Raw genomic sequence first — 19757 nt, forward strand, 5'->3', positions numbered from 1 at the left:
AGTAGGGTCACCCGTTGTCGAAGAGAAAAGTTTAAGTGGACGTGGACGTCTTCGAATTGTACCATAATTTTAAAAAGTCCAAAACAAACAAAAAACTCGCATGGCTTGTCTTGTAATCAGGATGAAACTTATCCAACGGCTTTGGTTCTCTTAGGAGGCTCGTAGTACTTGAACAAACAACTTTGAGAATAGCAAAAGCTACGACTATTAAGGACTGGCAAATCCCGAAGAAGTTCACGAAAAAGGCCTGCGTGATCAGGTTACGGCGTTTGTGGCAGCGATGAGCTATCACTATCAGGGCATCATCGAGCCCTTTTTTCCCCCTTTCTTGGTGAACAGCAGCATCCTGTCACAGTGAACTCTGACCTTGCCATCTTATCAAAGTTCCTGAACAAGCCTGGAACTTTTTCGCTACCTTAGTTAGAATCACAAAGTTCTATCTGACATTTTTGACCATTTTGAGTTACCACGTGTACATGTATTATTAAGACGATGAGGTCAGAAGCCCAATTTTCTAACTGTTCTCTATCAATATCAATGAGTATCAAAATCGTAAGATTATTTACCAAGATTAGTTGGAGTCGTTATCAAGACATTCAAAGAATTGCATTTGGAAAGGCTTGACATGATGTGTAACTGCTATTTTGACGTCAAATTTCTCAACAAAAATTGGTCTTGAGCAGACAGAACCTTGTTATTCTAACGTACCGTAGCGATTTGTTGGGGTGGAGGAGAGACAGAACCAGCACTTTCAGCTAGACTCGGAGCTGCACGTCGTACCCTATGTGCCTCCAGTCTCCAGTGCTGTTCTGCGATGGGACCAGCAAACAATTTGGTAACAATTTACACTGTAACTGTAAAAATTGCTACAGTTAGTAACTGTAGCAATTTAACAAACAGGACCGTCAGTGGGACTCGAGCCTCCAGTCCTGATTAAATTTTTTTTTTACTTAAAAAAAAAAGAGACACATCCATCTTTCTGCTAGAATGTAATAACATTATTAGTTACCGTACCTCATAGCCGGGGTTGACTTTTGCAGACGGACTTTTAAAAACAGCACGATCTTACTTGTGTTGATGGCAATGGGGAGGGAAACATTAACTTGACAGAATTTTATAATTCTCAATTTTTTTTTCACCTATCTTTTTTCGAGATTAATAAAAACAACAACAATTAACAAAAACCACTGGGCAGCTGTGCAACTTTGACGAGATGTTGACTGTCAGTAGTCCCCCCCCCCCCCTCCCAACCCGGACGACTGTTCTTAAAAAAAAACATATTATCGGAAAGCCGATTCGCAATGATTTGATATTCAGCAATAGATCTACATGCAGGCTGGTAGATTTGTTTTCCTGTTACTCGTTACTTTAACCTTTGTACGATATCGTCCTACTACTCTATCGAGATTATACCAAAAAATAAGTGTCATTATTTGTTTTTATTACTTGCCATAGGGCCTCATTTCTTTACAACAAAACAAAAACAATAAGCGCCCTTGCAAGCCCTTCGGGGAAAAAGGCAAAATTAAAAAGTCACCCCACTCCACAGAATTCTACACTAAGTGTAAAATTCTGTGCCCCACTCACTAAACACTTGATTTAAATCTTTCGATTCTTTATATCGAGACGAAATGCCTTTTAAAAAATAACTCTCTTGGGTTTCTATACCTTTGAATAATGTATTTCAAAAACCGATCTTTAATTTTAGAGTTGATTCTCACTTTCACGCTCAACAGCTAACTAACCGCCTCTTGCCGAGAGACGAACCACACGCACGCGAGCCATTTGTCAAAGTGGTAAATAATTAATGAAAGGTTAGACACCTCCTGTCTGATCCATGTTTCTCAGGCGCTAAACATGGATCGCGCTTGCGCGGATTGGCTGTTTCCTTGGTCACGATTAGTGGCGACAATATGGAGTAGGACGCCATGAAAAACACTAGAGCCGTGTTTTGTTTTAGTTGTGCTCAAGTATGTAGCCAAACTCCATAAATTTTAGTCCTCCTCACCAAATGTTTGTGTTGTGTGAAAAACTTCATATCTGTGGTCGTCAATAATGTGTCTGAAAAGTCTTCGAACAGGCAACTGTCATCGAGTGAGGATGTGACTAGATCTATATGAACAGGGCTTCGTTCATTTGACTTTCGATTTTATACGAAGTGTGAATGGTCATCTAATTTATTTACATCTCTCGTAAGTGTTTAAAAAGCCCTATAAAATCTACCACAATGCCAAAAGCACAGACTCGACTGCAGATTTTGCAGGTATGCAAACTCTTGCAATGTGTGAGGGAGAAGAGCAAAGATCAAATCGAGAAGCTGACCATGAATGGCACTCCTCATTTGATCAATTACAATGATGCAGATGAAGGCTTGACCGCTCTCATTGTAGCAGCTAAAGCTAACGATGATGACATGACAGAATTTCTTTTAGGGCTTGGTGCCCATCCTGATGTCATGGATCTGAAAGGCCGCACAGCTGCAATGTGGGCTACAGAATTTGGAAATGTGCAGTGCCTTGAGAAGCTCCTTGCAGCTGGAGCTAACATGACACTCACAGATCTTGAAGGAAAAGGTATGGTTACTGTTTCTCTGTGAGGTACCTAACTTATCATGTAAAGCTGTTCCTCTGTCTAAGTAAAATAGAGAAATCAGATGCAATTGCTGGCTGGTATGAATCACTGATCAGAATGCTTTTGTAAATACAAAATTTAATATTTCAAAATTTCAGTAGCCATGTAAAAAACATCAATGGAGAAACAAAATTACAAAGCTTGCATAACCTGTGACAGAACTGCGCATTCTAGTACCCTGTTTTCTTTTGCTGTTTTGAAAAAAAATAGTTTTCTGGTGGGTTTTTTTCAGGGAGGGGGGGGGGGGGGGCAGTATTATTTTGGGCAGCACATATTTCTGTTTTTATAGCTAATGGTGCAAAAAAGAAAAAAAAAAGGATGAAACATATTTATGTCTTCTAGAAAAAAAAGAAACTTAAATAGCCTGTATTTCATGAAAGGCATTGTGCTGCATACTCACGTTGATGTGCATTCAGTTGACATCCTCAAGATAAATGCGTTTGTTCTAATTGAACTTTTCCTTTGGTTAGGCCTATTTTTCCTTTTTCTTAAAATAAATAAAAACTTCACCGTAATGAATAAGACAATGTTGTTCACATTACAGGTATTATATTCTTCTGCATGACCCCAACACATCGTCATGAGAAATGTTTGGAGCTTATTCTTGATCATGGGGCAAATGTGAACAACATTGACAAAGAGGGGAATCCAGTGTTTGTTGTGGCTTGCGATCTTGCTGAAGAGAACGAAAAGCTTTGCCTTGAATTATTGAAGCGTGGAGCAGAACCAAACAGCAAACAGGAGGTAAAAACATTGATGACATAATAATTTTTTGGTTTGTTTTCAGATCTTATGCACAGCTGTTTCCAGACCAGTTCTTATTTAGCTTGTATATTTGAAAAGCCATTATGCATTATATATTAGGTAGTCCAGACTGGCTTGGCAGGAGGACAAAGTTGACAGGTTTTGAGTTAACCGAGAGTGTTTTTTTTCCCCACCAGCATTATTCTGCTATAGAGTCTGTCTGCATGGACTGCTTTATGTTCATGACATCAAAATGAATATCCATCTGTTTTCTTTAATAAAATACATAGGCCTATATAGTTTTACATTTTTGAGTTGTAAGTTTGTGTGAACACTTCATAGGGAGCAGTAATTTTCAACTTTTTTCAGTTCAATTAAATGGATATATCAATATGGCTTGGGCAAACTATTAACTTTTACAAAATATTTTGTTAAGCAAAAGGATGGGTTTTCATGTCTCTTACCCAGCACACCCTTCTATTATACTTGTGTAAGGACACTGGTGTTTCTGACATAAGGATGTTCTGTGTGGGTTTATATTTATGTAATAATTGATGCAACAACAAATGTTTTCCCAAAGCTGAACAATGAATTAACACCTGTGAGGCTGTTCTGGTATTGACTCTATTCTTTGATCTTGTCCCGTCACCTGTCACAGAATGGAGAAAGAAAATTCTTTTATACCCGATCATATGGGTATGTACAACATTTTATAAGATGAAAATCTATTCATTTTGTTCGTTTTTTTTTGGTGTTTCATTCTTTCAGAAATCTGGTCGAACTGCACTGATGGCAGCGGCATCAAGTGGAGGAAATAAAGTTGTTGCTGCTTTGCTTGATGCTGGAGCTAGAGTGAATGATGTGGATGTGAAGAAATGTCACGCAGCTCATTTTGCAGCTTTGGGAGGCCACCTGCAAGCTATCATGGCAATGGCAGGAAACAATGCAGACTTCAATGTTGTGAACAGTGAAGGCAACAACCCTGTACACTTGGCGGCCCAGAAGGGCCAAGCAATGTGCATCAAGTTCCTGTCCCAGAGAGGTACAGTAAATTCCACAACAAAGGCTTTGCTTGTTATTGATGTAGTAATGGACTGTTTTTTATACACTATGCCTTCCGTTGTATTATATTTCATTAATGAAAGCTTTACGGCGCACTCTAAATGATAGTATAATAGATCCTTTCGGTCTGAGTTTTTCTTCTCTTATTTGGAGGTAGAAAAAAGATGGATAGAAAACTTTAAAACAATACGATTACTTTTGATAAGTTTTATACATATATCAATGATCCGTCCAGCTTGACACTCTAAAATGAAAACAAAAACATTTTGAAATATCAACAGAAGTGGTAAATGAAATAGTAGATTTCTTTTTTTACTGCATTGGCAACCCTCTTATTATATAGTTATCATCAAGGTCAGTGCTTTTCAAGGGTGATAGTAATCTCTCTCTCTCTCTCTCTCTCTCTCTCTCTCTCTCTCTCTCTCTCTCTCTCCCTCCCTCCCTCCCTGTCTCTGTCTCTGTCTGTCTCTGTCTCTGTCTGTCTCTGTCTCTCTCTCTCTGTCTCTATCTCTGTCTATCTCTGTCTCTCTCTCTCTGTCTGTCTGTCTCTCTGTCTGTCTGTCTGTCTCACTCTCTCTCTCTCTCTCTCTCTCTCTCTCTCTCTCTCTCTCTCTCTCTCTCTCTCTCTGGCGTCATAAGTTGTCAGCGAATCCGACAGCAAGCAGGACCTCAATACTTGCTGGGGCGTCCTTGAAAAGTGCTGAACATGGGTTACTGAAATGTCCCAGCAGACATGTTTTGGCACGATAGGGTTATAGTAATGAAAGATGAGATGGCTCATATTCATGTGTGATGGACATTAAAAAAAAAATCTTTAAGAATTTAGAGTGGAATGAATATAATTCTGTATTTGCAATTCAATGTACTTTTTTCTTTTTCAGGATGCAATCCCAAACCAAAGAACAATCAAGGAAATACTGCAAAGGTCATGGCAAAAGAGGCTGGCCATAAAGAGGCTGGCAAAGAGATTAGGAAGGCAGAGAAGACTTTTGGGAAATCAGGGAAAAATAATGACCCGTGGATTCTTCAGCTGTATGACTGGGCTCTGGCTAGACAAGAAAAAATTTTAACTGCAGTCAAAGCTATAGATGTAGATGCTGTTGGGAAGATAGGAAATAATGAGTTTATTGATGTTTTGACATCATTACAGTGCCCTACAGATGAAGATGAGGTGAAGAAAGTTATTGCTCTTCAAGACAAGAGCAGAGAAGGAAAATTAGATTACAACGATTTCTTTACAGCAAAGAAATGGGTGAATAAAAATTATTTAGCATCAGCATTTGAAGGAAAGAAAAAGAAAAAGAAGAAGGGGAAGAAAGGGGGAAAGAAAGGCAAATTCAAGCTTGTCATGCCAATCTGCATACAAGATGAAGGTCCACGCACGTTTGGCGGCGCTCCTCCAGAAATGTACATACCTCGCCACATACACTTCACAGACACTGGTCGGTTTGACAGAGATATCCCTCCGGTTCACCCATTGCAAGATGACTCAGGTAAAGTATCCATTTATTTTGTGTCTCGGTTCTTTTCCTTTCCAACTAGACCAATGATTTACCAGAACATTCCTTTTGCAGTGACGGTCAGTAATGAAGGGCTCACAGGCTTGACACTCCCCCCCCACCCCCCCAAGTCTATCCCAAAGCAAATGAAAATAATGAAATAAGCAGTTGAAACTGTTATGATCGCATGCAATGAACACAGAGTGATCAACTTGGCGGCTTGCTCGTTTATTCAATCACTGTTGCCACCGCTTACAACTGTAGTAACCTAACAGCCTATCAAATGTCTTTAGGGCTCAACAAAGGAGGAGCCCGTTCCCACGGCCCCTTGTTAATGAAACTCTTCTTGTAAAAAGGTAGAAGACTCGAAAAAAATAACACTGTACAGAGGGCTCACGTTGTCCTAGCCCTGACAATGGGGTGAAAGTTTACGACACACTTTCCCCCAGTGACACAGTTACCTACGCTCCCATTGAACCTTTGTTAGGTGCAGTCTACTTTCCTCGACTACACAGCCTAATCAAGTTCGTGGAGTGCTGTGTATGCATGTTTGCGTGTGTGCCGCTGAGATTTAACAGTTATTAATTACATCAAACAACTTTTCAGGCAACTTTTTCATTAGATGAAAATTAATTAGAGAAGTTTGGACGTGAAACGGTTTCGTCCCCAGCATCCAGAAGTATTTAATGTAGAACAAAGAGAAGGAAGACAAGGGTGACTCTTCTTGTTTGAATGGTTCTCAAAATGCCGTAGCTCGGCGTGAGTATAGAAAAACCATCACTGTTTAGTTCTTATTGCCACCTATTTGATGGTAAAGAAGTGAAAGCAACCTAAGCCCCGCCCAAAATTTGGTCCACCCACCACCACTGTCCTTTTGCTGGTTGATAAATTTCTTTGCTTGATATCTTTGAGAGCAATTCTTTTCAAAATCACTCCTCCCTTCTCCCTTTATTTTGGTGTCTTTCTAGTTCCATAAACAAAAGAACTGTGTTTTGCAATGAAAATAGACAAATTTGTTGAGCTTAATATTTTCTCTGATTTTCATTTCAGCTTGGTACCTGCAAGCCCCAGCAAAGACTTACATCAATGTAAATGAAGCGGCCAAAAATCGAGACTTTGACTCCATGAAGGATTCCTTTGCTCAGGGTGTTCCGGTGGACACTCGAGACAAATACTACAAGACACCCCTTATGACAGCCTGCGCTGTAGGCAACCTCGATGTTGTCAAATTCCTATTGGAGAAAGGGTGAGTGTCGTTTGGATTTTGAAAAGATAAAACATGTTGTCTTGATCCCATTCCAACACCACAGCTCATCACACATCTTGATAGTGTCATTGGATTTATAACTTCCATCATTAATGAGTCTCTTCAGTCTGGAGTAGTACCATCACTCTTTAAGCATTCTTTAGTTATTCCCCTTCTCAAAAAATCAAATCTTTCCCTGAAGGACCTCAAGAATTTAAGACCTGTCTCCAACCTTCCCTTTTTATCAAAATTCATGGAGAAAGTTGCTTTGGTTCAATTGAAGAATCATTTAAAAGAAAACAATTTATATGAATTATATCAATCTGCCTATCGGCAATTTCATAACACAGAAACTGCGCTATTGAAAATATATAACGGCCTCTTGTGTGAGGCGGATGAGAACAAAACATCCGTTCTTTCTCTTCTTGATCTTAGTGCTGCCTTTGACACTATAGATCACTCTATTCTTATTGAACGATTGTTCAACACGTTTGACCTGTCTGGCAGGGTTCTTGACTGGTTCAGGTCCTACCTGATTGGCTGTACACAATCTGTGGTTGTGCACAACTCTCTTTCGTCAATTTTTAAACTAGATTTTGGAGTGCCTCAAAGTTCAGTATTGGGTCCAATCTTGTATACATCATATACACAGCCAATTGGAGCTGTGATCGGAAAGCACAATACGAATTATCACATGTACTCAGACGATACACAGTTATATAAATCTGTTCACCATCAGATGTTAAAACCTTGCTTACCACCATGGATCTGTGCATCGATGATGTCAAAAAGTGAATGATTGATAATATGCTCCAGCTTAATGAAAATAAAACTGAAATTCTTTTATGTAACCCCCCAAAAAACGATATCCCCGAAGACATTGATCATATTTGTACTGAAAATGAAAAACTGTATTTTACTGATAAAGCAAAAAATCTGGGAGTGTACTTTGATTCAAAATTGTCAATGGAACATTACATCAATGATTTATGTACCATCTTATTTTGTGAATTGCGTAGAATTGGTCATATGTCTATATTTTTGAATGAACACTCGTTGAAAACGCTTGTGTCATCGTTCTTGTTCTCACGCATCGATTATTGCAATGCTGTACTAGCTAACTTACCAAATACCACTCTTCACAAGTTACAACGTTTTCAAAATCATGCTGCTAGGCTTGTACTAAAGAAAAAGAAGAGGGACCACATTACTCCCATTTTAAGAACGTTGCATTGGCTTCCCGTGTCAGCTAGAATGTCATATAAAATTGCAATATTATGTCATAAATGTGTCAATAACAAAGCTCCCTCATATCTTAGTGATCTCATCCAGATTTATGTTCCATCTAGATCGCTAAGATCAGGAGATCAGTATCTTTTAAGAGTTCCTAGAAAAGGGGGTACAAAATTAGCTGAAAGATCGTTTGCCCACCTTGCTCCATCAGTCTGGAGCTCTCTTTCCCAACCCTTGAGACATACAACATCTGAGTCTAAATTTAAAAAATCTTTGAAGACACATTTAATGACATCATTTTTATGTTAGTAGATTCATGTTCTGTACAATGTTGTGTAAATGACTATGTATCCATTTATGTATTTTGTGAATTGCATTGTGTATATCATTTTATTATATATGTGCTCATTTCGTGACGATGTGTAAGCGTGCGCATGTGATAAGCAAGTAGATGTGTGTGTGTGTGTATGTGTGTGTGTGTGCCTGTGTACGTGTATGTGTGTGTGTGTGTGTGTGTGTGTGTGTGTGTGTGTGTGTGTGTGTGTGTGTTTGTTTTACATGTGTGTGCACAAGTGTGCATGAGTGTGTGTGTGTGTGTGTGTGTGTGTGTGTTTGTGTGTGTGTATGAGTGTGTGTGTGTGCATGTGTGTGTCGGGTGCGTGAATATTGTTCGTACATGCATTTATGTAAAGCGTCTAGAGCTGTGTTTACACGAGAGTGGGTGCTATAGAAATGATCTTCATTATTATTATTATTATTGGAATTTACTGTAATAGAAAAATAGAGGTGTCTGTGTGTTTGTTCGTTTCCCCGTAGCTTGGAGAGAAGCAAGTGGTGAAACTCCCAATCTAAAAAGGAAAGAGGAGCATTGACAATAAAGTGAAAAATCCCACAAGTCAAAATATGTTACCATATCAGACTCATGACCAGTAAATTTATTTCAACGGCTCGGCCTATATACCTTATCTTGCAGATAGGGAGAAAACAGTATGCTTTCAAATGGAGATGGCTTTTGAAAAAAGAACATTTCTATAAGTAATTATAAGTAAGCATCTTATGAAATTCTTGAGTGCTATATATAAGCCACTTTCTAAAGAGAAAATTAGGTTTTTAACCTTTTGGATGTCTATTTGGACTAAAAAGCTTCAGTTTTTAGTTCTTATCATTAGAGACGATTAGGAGTGAGTTGTTCTCTTGACAAGGACGGGCAAACTGCGACCTGCGGGCCAGATCCAGTCAGCTAATCGACCCAGAAATTAATAATGAATGCAGCCCATGATGAGTTGATGATTAATAAAAACCAAACTGTCTGCCTTGAAAATGAAATTAATAGTTTCCGGCTTATGTTGAAGAGATGTATCTAATATTTTATCTCATAGAATGCCCTTGAGACTGAAAATAAAGCTTTCTTTTTTTTCAGTTTCCGAAAGTTGGTAGCTTAGCATGTGTTATTAATGACTAAAAATAGACCACTAAAGGCCCAGCGTCTTATCTGAACAGTAAGAAAGGAATCACCCTTCTTTTTATTCTTTTCATAAGCACTCTGCTTAAGATGAAATCTGTGGCGTCGGTGGCCTAGTGGTTAGGCTCTCGGACTCGCAACCGTAAGGTCATGGGTTCGAATCCCGTCAGGGGCCCGACGTTGTGTCCTTGGGAAAGGCACTTTGCACAAATTTTCCTCACTTCACCCAGGTGGAAATGGGTACCCAGCTATAGACAGAGAAAGATCTTGTCAGTTTGATAGTGTTTGAGCGCGTGAAATTCGCAGCTTGCACTGTATGCTTCCGCGGAAGCTGAGAATGTTTCGGAGTGTTCTATGGTCTGCTGGGGTTATAATATAGTGTAAAGCGCATAGAGCCTGCTGTTGAGCGGGGATATGCGCTATACAAATGCTATTTATTATTATTACTTAATACAAAGACATTATCTGGTCTTGTGAAGTTCAAATTATCAGGGTGATAAGATAAGATAATATTTAGAAAACCTAAGCAGATGGGTAACAGATAAAGATAAGATTAAAGTAGCTTTTTTAGGAGCATCCGAACAAAGGAATAAATGGAGAACCATGATCGCTGATGTCTGCTGCAGATATGGCACTTGATGATGGTCTGTGAGGGAAATTTTCTGTGGCCCTATAAGAATGGTAGAAACACATGTACATATGACGCATATAGATTTTAAATTGTATAGTTCCTTCATAAAAGAATTTCATTATGAAGAGAAAAGTATATCTGACAGTAAGTAATACAGTAATACAACTGTATGTTTTTTACAGTGCTGCCATTAATGCGAGGGACAATTTCAAGTGGACGCCCCTGCACCACGCTTGTCACGCCGGACAGCTGGATGTTGTACAGTTGCTGGTGGAGAACGGGGCGGAGATTGACGCCTCCACCATCAATGGTGGCACACCGCTCACCCGAGCTATTGAAAGCTCGAGGGATACCGTCGTCCAGTACCTTATGGACAGTGGATGCAAAATGCAAACGGAGAACAAGAAGGGTGTGTATGATTAATACTAAACGTATTGAAAAGACAGCTGTAACTGCTAGAGCTGGGTCGTGGGCGCGAGAACAGAACTGAATTGCCACTCTTCCCTGCGAACGCGTTTCGCGATTTACTTCAACGGAACGCGGAACAGTATCGCCTTCCGATTCACTCCCCTGTGGCTGTCACCACATTGCGGCTTGTTTTCATAGATATAAACCATTGTTTGTAACCTACTGCTGGACTTGGACTGCTGGGTCACGAGTCGAGTCGCGAGCGCAAGAACGGAACAGAACACTTAGTATGGCTCCCCCTATTTTACAAAAGATGGTATAGTCCAACCCCTCTATTAAAACAATATGAACAGGTTCCAACCAATAGATAGAAGGAATTTTATAGAGCCATTGTTTTAGTGAATCTTGGGGAGGGGGGGTGAATTTATGGAGTCACTAATTGAGGTCAGTAGAGCAGCGCAACGAAGGGTGGGGGGCGGAGGGGATAGCGGGGCAGCAGGAGTGGGACTCGCGAAGTGGCGTTGATATGACACTATTCCGTTTCACGTTTACAACAAGCCCGAGGCATAGTGTTCCCCGAGCGCTCGCAAACTCGTGATTCTTTGAAGCCAACTGATTCGCGAATCGCCACTCTCAGATTTGGCGAGCAGGATCCAGCTCTAGTAACTGCAAGTTAACGTTGTATACTTATTGTATCTGGTGACAATGTGCAAAAATGCTACAGTGTTGAAAGTTCAAGAGGCACCATCATTCAATACTGAGTGAAAAATAGATGTTAAGTCCGGATGTAGAGCAAAAAGGGTATTTATTATTTATTCCAACTTCGTTTCAGTTTGGTAAAAGTTATGCCATGTCTGCAACTGCATATAATATGGACATATGAGCATGCAGGACTCAAGTTGGTTATTTGCCCTATAGTTCGTAGCATGTTTTGGTATTTCTTTGTAAAGTCAGAATGGCTGAAGTTAAAAAATTAAGTGACAGTTCTGTAGTAAATAACAGTAATTACATGGATGGTTGGTGGGTGCTCTTGATTTCTGTGGGAGGTCATCTCGACATTTTTCTCTTCTGAAATTAGGTCAGTTTTCAGGTAGAGAAAAACCCCCCCAAAACAAACACTGTTGTTGAAGTTGCTCTCATTTGCATTGTCTTGATTTTCATATCTGTAGGACTCAATCCAATGGACCTGGCATACTCGTGGGCAGACCCGAGAGTGTTTGAAGTCGTCCAGGCGAAATGGGAATCCCTTCCTGTCCCTAAGGACAAAAAAGGAGGAAAAAAGAAAGACACTAAGAAGAAACGTCCGCAGACAGCGGCTGGAGATAAAGAAGAAGCTCCTCAGGTTTGTTGCTTTATAAACGTTTTAGTGAAGATAATGCTTCTGATTTGTGAAGAAGAATAATTTTCAAAGTGTCTAAAACATTTGTTTCTATTTTGCCTTTTTCATGAATTGAGGAAGCTTCAAATATTTGAAGCTGACACAGTTTGAAAACAGAATATGAGGATGGAAGTGCAGAGGCAAAAAAAATGTACATGGGCTCATTTGAAATGGTTGTGCATTTTACAAAATGATGTATGATGTTAAAAATTTTTCTCAAGAATTGAAAAAGCAACTAATTGTTTTCAGGCTGATGCTATTGTAAACAATGGGCAGGATGTTCTGTCCTTTCAGATGGGGCAATAAAACAGCAGAAGGCCCTATAGATTCTTCTAATTATGCATTCCGTCCAGCTTTCACCTGGCAAAAATGTTTCCTTTTTTATGAACAAATATTTATGAATGTTTATTTTTTCTCCTGACATTACATGATAAGTATTTTGCTTTCTTTTGTTTTTAGGCAGTATGGGATTTTGAAAGAACGGGAAATGTATTTTATTGTACTTAAACATTGTGTGGACATGGACCTGTTCTGATTATTGTTCCTCCGTTGACTCATTCCAGGCTAAAAACCTATCTAATGTGATATGTGGAATGGAAAAGGGAAACTTTTTGGAGGATTTTGAGGATTAATTTTGTTCTATAGTTCATATCCGGCATATGTTTGTCCACTACAGGTTGTTAAACTACCAGAAGAAGACTCAGTGCCCCTTCCAAGAAAAGGCTCCATCTTGCGGGCTGCGTCGGCCCTGGCTGGAGGCCTGGATGAGCAGGAAGACATCACGTACACACCGAAGAAAATGTGGACAGAACAGTCCACAACAAAGGAGCTACTGCAAGACAAAGAAGTCAAACGGGAGCGCTTTGGCTGGGAGGTGGACTTCCCTGATTTTGAAATGCCTTTCCAGAAAAATGTAACCAAAAAAGTCGAACTGTTTGAGAAGGAGGAAGAAGAATAAGTTTCAAAATGAGTCATGTTCAATCCTATTTTAAATTTTAAGCTTGAGAAAATTATTATTTTTCATTACAGCTCCTTATAAAGCACAGCATTTGTTGTGTTGGTGTTATAAAAGGATTTGAGTATTAAATGTCAGATATCATAGCTCTGTTGTTTCCCCAGGAATTAATTTGTGAAAATTATAGATGATAAAGAATATTTACAGGGCTTAATGGCTTTAGTGAACCTCCTGTATCTTTACAATACTTTTGATAATCAAAATACATTTTTTATTATCAAAGAGATCAATCAAATCCTAGTTAAAAATGAAAATGTTATTACATGTATGTTTGAAACATACTTATGCTGCAGTCTAACAGATGAAGCAATATGGTGAGATAAAAAAATTGAAAATAAATTCAAGATATTATGTGTTTGAAATTTCAATCATGAGGTAAAAAAAATGTTTCTTTCATAAGAAAAATTTAATTTGGATGAAAATCACTTCACAGGAAAACATAGTATTGTTTTTGTAATCCCTGATGTTTTCAAGTGCTAGTGTTCCTTCTGGCAGTTCATGTCCGATTCCTTCTCTGTTGTACATATCCCCTCTTTTTTCAAACAGAAACAAAATATTGATGAGTGTCATGGAGTGCAGAAAATACACGCTTCACATGTAATAAAAGAATATGAAATATTTAACACGTTTAGAGTCTGAGCTCCAAGCATTGTCATTAGATGACCACTAAATCCTTAACAATATGCTTACATACTATTGGTAATACTTCGAAGGGTAATTCATCATAAATTAGCTTTTTGAATGAGGTAACCATTTTTAATGGAAACTGACAATGATGCTTGTAATTCTTTTTTTTCTTTTACTTTTGAGACATTTACACACATAAAATATGTTTGAAATGAAAAAAAAAAGAAGTCGTACCAGCATTTTTGAAACCTTTAGAGCAAGTATTATGCATTGCAATGGCTGTGATATTTTTACACTTTTACCCCTAAAAGAAAACTATCTTGTGAAACAATTTATGAGAAATTTCCTCCTTGAGTTGTTGATGTACACAGATGATACAGATTCCTTTGCATTAATCACCTTATGCTGAATAATAAAATTTAAGCTGAAACCTGTTCACATAAACTTTTTTATCAACACAAGACTGCTGGATATTTTTTTTTTTTAGTTTGCTGGTTTCTTACTTCCCAATGCCACGTTTGAACTAGGTATTTTTCTTCTGCTTACACCCGATATATTCAGCCGAACAGATATTTTTTATTATTTCGAGTTAGATTCATTTGTACCGTCAACACTTTACGGATATCAAACAGGATAATCTAGAGACAGGAATACACCATAATTTATTAATGTATAGGCCAACCATATCCTACATATCTTTTACATTATGAGGATATTTACTTTTTCTGCCCCATCAATACATTGTTAGCTTATTTCTTTTACTGTTAAATCTCCTAAATGAAAAGAAAACAATCGCGTAATATATTGAAAGACAGGCTTGTAATGTTTGATTAAACACACAGATGTTTACGTCTTACCTGTGTGTGTGTCATCAATTTAAAATTACAAGAGTTGCTTGCTAAAAAAAATCTCCGGTATTATTAAAAACAAACTTTCAGAAGTGGATGGGATCTGCAAGGTCTTTGGACCTTTTATTATCATGATTTCTCTGTTCTTTATTAATTGTTTGTAAGGGTTTTTTTTCCAAACGGTCAATGAATTGGAGTTATGAAATAAAGTGTTTGTACCGTTAACAAATGAAAAGACCTTTTATTGATTTACAACTTATTCACTGACTATTATTGTGAAAGTGATAGAGGTGTAGGCATGGGATATGGGTAATTCAGTTCGACTTTCTCTGAAAAAAGTTACTCTGAAGGAAAAGGCACTACTAAGTGAGTAGTAAAATACAAGACATTCACATTCTTCATCCATTTATTCTTTCTCGAGTGAATGCCATAAACTTTTGTATATTATCATTGTGAATGCTGTATTTCGAAGCTTGCACGGATGAACTGTTGAACATCTGCAGTTCTCCTTTCAGCTTGTATGTCTATATATTTTATACAGTCATCTTATGGTGAACTTGAAGTGCATGTATGGAAAGAAATATAAACAAATATGCAACATGTTGATTAAAACTTGAAGACTACTTACGACTTGTTTGTTGTTACTTTTATTGTGTGTTCTTTTGCATGTGCTCATTCTGTAACAATTGGGGCCTTTGATGTAGCGGTTCGGCACTTCCCTGTTGCTTGCAGGAGGTCTGAGCTCAGTTCCCAGGCGCTGAGAATTTTTATCGAGTGTCTTGGAAATTTTGTGGAATGTTATCCTTCTCAGCCTGGCTGGGTCTACCCTGACAGGAGCGTAAAAACAACTACTATTTAAAAAAAATTCTGTTAACACAAAAATTTTCGAGCGACAGTTTATATAAGATGCTGAACGATTGTCTACGAAACGTTTTAATGGAGAAATTCCTGTGACGTTTATGTAATTCGTATTATAATACACTTTTCATTTTGTCATGCATATCATAAGCTTTAAACAGTGGGCTCTGGTGGTTTAGGGATATGATGTTTGCCTCTCATTCAATATGTCCAACATTTGCATTCTGATATTGATGAAGAATTTTCTTCTGTAAAAAAATGTTCTCGTTTCACCCACTTTCCTGCTCTTTAGTCATGTTCTGTTGTCTACTTTCGTCTCCACTTTCTGCCTCCCTACTCCATCCCTTTTGCCCCCTCCTCTGAGCTCCTGATTTATTCTTCTGCCTTTCTATTGCTACTCCTTGGATCCTCTTACAGTTACTTCAGCCTGCACATCCCTGATCATACGGTAAGTGAGAAAGTGAGATCAAACACCCAGCCTTCTCGGATAAGGGGTCAAAAAATTTTGGAGGTCCCGTGTGCAAGTTGCGCATGTTAGAGATCCCATGGTAGTAGTAAAATCGAGAAGAGTAGGCTCTGACCACCACCCATGCAAAATTTTTAATAAATTCCTGCCAAAATGAAAATGTTTATGTGTCCTGCGTGCTCATATGACCTTATGCATTTGCAACCGCAACCAAAAACAATTTTTAAATAAAAAATCTTTGAAAATTTTAGATGAGTGGAGAGTATCACCAATATATAGTGCAGCTCTCTTATTTCTTCATCATCTCTTTGTTGTCTGTTTAAAACCAAACATTAAAAAAATTGTCACGTTTATCCCTGGGGAAGTTCACTTGGGTTTTCATGCTTTAACATACCATCTATTGCCTTTCAACTGATAAGAACTTGATCTAATTTAGAACCAAATCAAAAACCTGCTTTAGTTACAAATGTAACTAAATGGACCACATTTGGTCAAAATCACTCTTTAAACAAGAGAGGATGGCTATTTACCTCACAAAATCCCACCAAAATGATAATAAAAAATACTCTGTAAAAAGGTAAGACAGAAAACAGGAACCTGGAAAGAAAGAAGACCTAAAGTAATATATCTGTAGACTTACATAAAAGTGAATGACTTAAGCCTCCTTTGCAAAACAAATTGTTATTCAATTGATAAGAGCAATTTACAAAGATCGTACATTCAGTCTTAAACACAAAATATCTACTGGAAAATAAATGACAGTAACAAAAAGAAAACCACAAAACACACCAGTTTGATGACTCTATTTATTTCTCAAAGTATACTCCATAAACAAACAATTCTATACATTTCTATATGATTCCAAACGTAGCTAGAACAATGCATACTCATGTTACAAATTTTCTTTTGCTTTCACCAGTTCCCTTTCATCATATATATGAGAAACAAAACAAGAATAAAAAGGGTGAAAAGAGATAAAGAAACCAAAATCAGAAATGGAATAAGCATTCACCGAGAAGCAGTCATTATCTGTCACTTCCATGAAGCTGTATGAATTACAGCAAACTGTTTTGAAAATAAAAATATGCCTTGGAGAAAAAGTTGAAATGTGTAGCATTTTAATGGATTAAAGTAGAGAGAGAGAGAGAGAGAGAGAGAGAGAGAGAGAGAGAGAGAGAGAGAGACAGAGACAGAGACAGAGAGAGAGGAAGAGAGAGGAAGAGAGAGAGAGAGAGAGACTTAATTAAAAAAACAACAACTGAGAAACATAGCTGAATGAGGGACAACATTTTTAAATAAGTACTTAAAAGATATATGTGTTCACCTCAAATACTTAGAAGTACATGAAAAGAACACTTTCTTCTTAATTTAACAAGGCAGGAGGTAGACAAATTAGAAAGGGATTTAATAGTTGCATTCATTTCGTCTTGAAAATGAGAATATAGCAATTGTTTTCAAAGTTTGCTTTCCACCCTTTGACCAAACATGACTTCTATTTTTTTTTAAAATGCGCATCTTCCCTTTTTCTTGGTAAATTTCCTAAGTGCTGGTTCCGTATCCTTAACATCCCTCATATATTTCAAGCAGGATGTAAGATGATAACATGCTGGATCGGCTAACAACAATGTACAGTACCTCCCTGAATCATGCCTCGTACAGGCAGGAGTAAAATTGTACTGAAAATGAGCTGGCATGTAAAGACTGACGCCCCTCACCCCACCCCCAATGCTGAGAAACAGGTGCAAATAAAAAGCAAAGACAGTAATTCTTCTTAGCAGATGGGGGCATTTAACGGCTTACCGTCATTGGCTGCGATTCTGCCAATACGACAAACACAAACTATGAATTTTTCTCACGTAAGTGGATTCACATGTAATCAATTATAATACTTGAGACAGCTCAAGATCATGGCAGATATGCTCATGTTCTTATAAAAGTTGAAAAAATAACACATGAAATTGATATACAGGGACTCGCCTCGTTTTTTGTTTTAGATGAATATGTTCATAGGTAGAATTATGTAGATAGCACTGACCCATTTCACGGGACACAAGAGAAGCTAAACTTATCTCATAACACCAATAATTTCTGAAGTCAACTTGAGAGGACAATGATGCATTTCCCAAAGAAAAATTCCTGCATCCATCTATACTGAAGTGAACTTTCATATGGCTAATCAACCACACAGATATAAATGGAAGCCCTGATTACTAACATAAAGCATACATATGTATTAACCCGTTCCTTTTTACTCTTCTTTAAAATTCCTTTATATTCAAGGAGTTTTTGGCTACAATGATTTCCATTTCCCTAATAAAAACTAAGACTATCATGAGCATGATTGTGTTCAGCACAATATCTCAGTGAATACTAATAGGAAGTAATACAAGTGTCATGTCATTGAGCATGGATATCTTGAATCGTATAAATTCATATGTTGAGAGTTCAGACAAAACAAGCAACGGTAGACACTACATAATTAGTTGGTCAATATTTGGTGAAGATCTCCATTCTACATTACAAAACACTTTCTTCGTAATATGTGGAACCGATAGCCAACAGTTTTGATGAGCTTCTGTTTTTCTCATACAGAGTTGGAATATTCGGTTTTCTTGTTATCTTTTTCAAAGTTGGAATATTCAGTAAGATTTCTCTTGTGCTTGAAATGTCAGAAAAAATCAAAATATAAAAGACTTATTTACTACTTGAGTGCATGGAAAAGAAAAAAAAGTGATGGAAATAAGTATTTAATGAAGACTTAAACAAAAGTGTTATATATTCACCATAATATACACAAAGTGCATCTGCTCAAAGGGTCACTGGACATCCCATTCACTCAAAGGCCACAAGAATAAAATACAGAGAACAATCAACAGATCCAGAACTCACAAGAGCAATAACACATGAAAGTACACAAGCGCAACCAAACTTTTTCCTTACAAAACCAAACAGCCAGATGCAAAACTACTCACAAAAATTATCATTTTAATTACCATTTATCATCATTTCAACCAACCACTCAAACCTTCTGTACATGCAGTTGCCGCATTATTTATCACACACACTCTTAGATATCACAATACTTTAGCCAGAATATATGTGTGTTACTGTCAACAAATTAAAGCAACGTGGAGCACTTCTTATGTCAATACTCGCTTGCAATGTGCATTAAAATGAAACCAAACAAAAACAACAACAAAGACAACAAAACAGTAAGCTCATTTAATTTATGGAAGAAATGTCCGAGTACATTCTGGTAACTGTTAGCAACATTGGAACTTTTGTACTTTCTATATTTTTTCTTATGCGTCAACTATTTTGTGTTTTTTCCACAGACATAATTTTATCACCAGAATTGAACATATAAACTTTCTTTCAAATTTAATATTGGTTTCCTGTGAAGTCCTCAGACATATATTGAGAACTTGAAACTGGCCTTACAGACAAAACTACACTTCAAAACAATTCCAGGAGTTCCTTGTAGCGAGGTTAGCAATGTTCCACTAGAATTATCTTTATTCATGATTGATCTGAAAAAAAAAAAGAAATCATTTTGTACAGTTAGTATGTCAGTAAACACTACACTGGATAGGTGTCATCATATTGACTTACAAAACTGTAAATATATATTTCAAATTATTTCAGAAAA

General features: G+C 37.6%; 2 protein-coding genes across 2 annotated transcripts in view; one reads left to right on the top strand and one right to left on the bottom strand.

The window, feature by feature from the left end:
• The first annotated feature begins 1814 nt into the window (after positions 1-1814).
• LOC101849187 (ankyrin repeat and EF-hand domain-containing protein 1) lies at positions 1815-15411 on the top strand. The gene is made up of 8 exons (XM_005093042.3): positions 1815-2573; positions 3176-3375; positions 4144-4417; positions 5319-5930; positions 6987-7182; positions 10691-10917; positions 12086-12258; positions 12971-15411. Exons 1-8 carry the CDS (start codon positions 2228-2230, stop codon positions 13250-13252), a joined length of 2310 nt encoding a protein of 769 aa, XP_005093099.1. The 5' UTR covers positions 1815-2227; the 3' UTR covers positions 13253-15411.
• Positions 15412-16900: 1489 nt separating this feature from the next.
• Positions 16901-19757, bottom strand: part of LOC101849438 (MAPK/MAK/MRK overlapping kinase) — a gene marked incomplete in the record, with an annotated part of 60487 nt that continues 57630 nt past the window's right edge. Inside the window, 1 exon segment of the mRNA XM_005093043.3 lies at positions 16901-19638.

Source organism: Aplysia californica, unplaced genomic scaffold (assembly GCF_000002075.1).
Source record: "Aplysia californica isolate F4 #8 unplaced genomic scaffold, AplCal3.0 scaffold00057, whole genome shotgun sequence".
NCBI lineage: Eukaryota > Metazoa > Mollusca > Gastropoda > Aplysiida > Aplysiidae > Aplysia > Aplysia californica.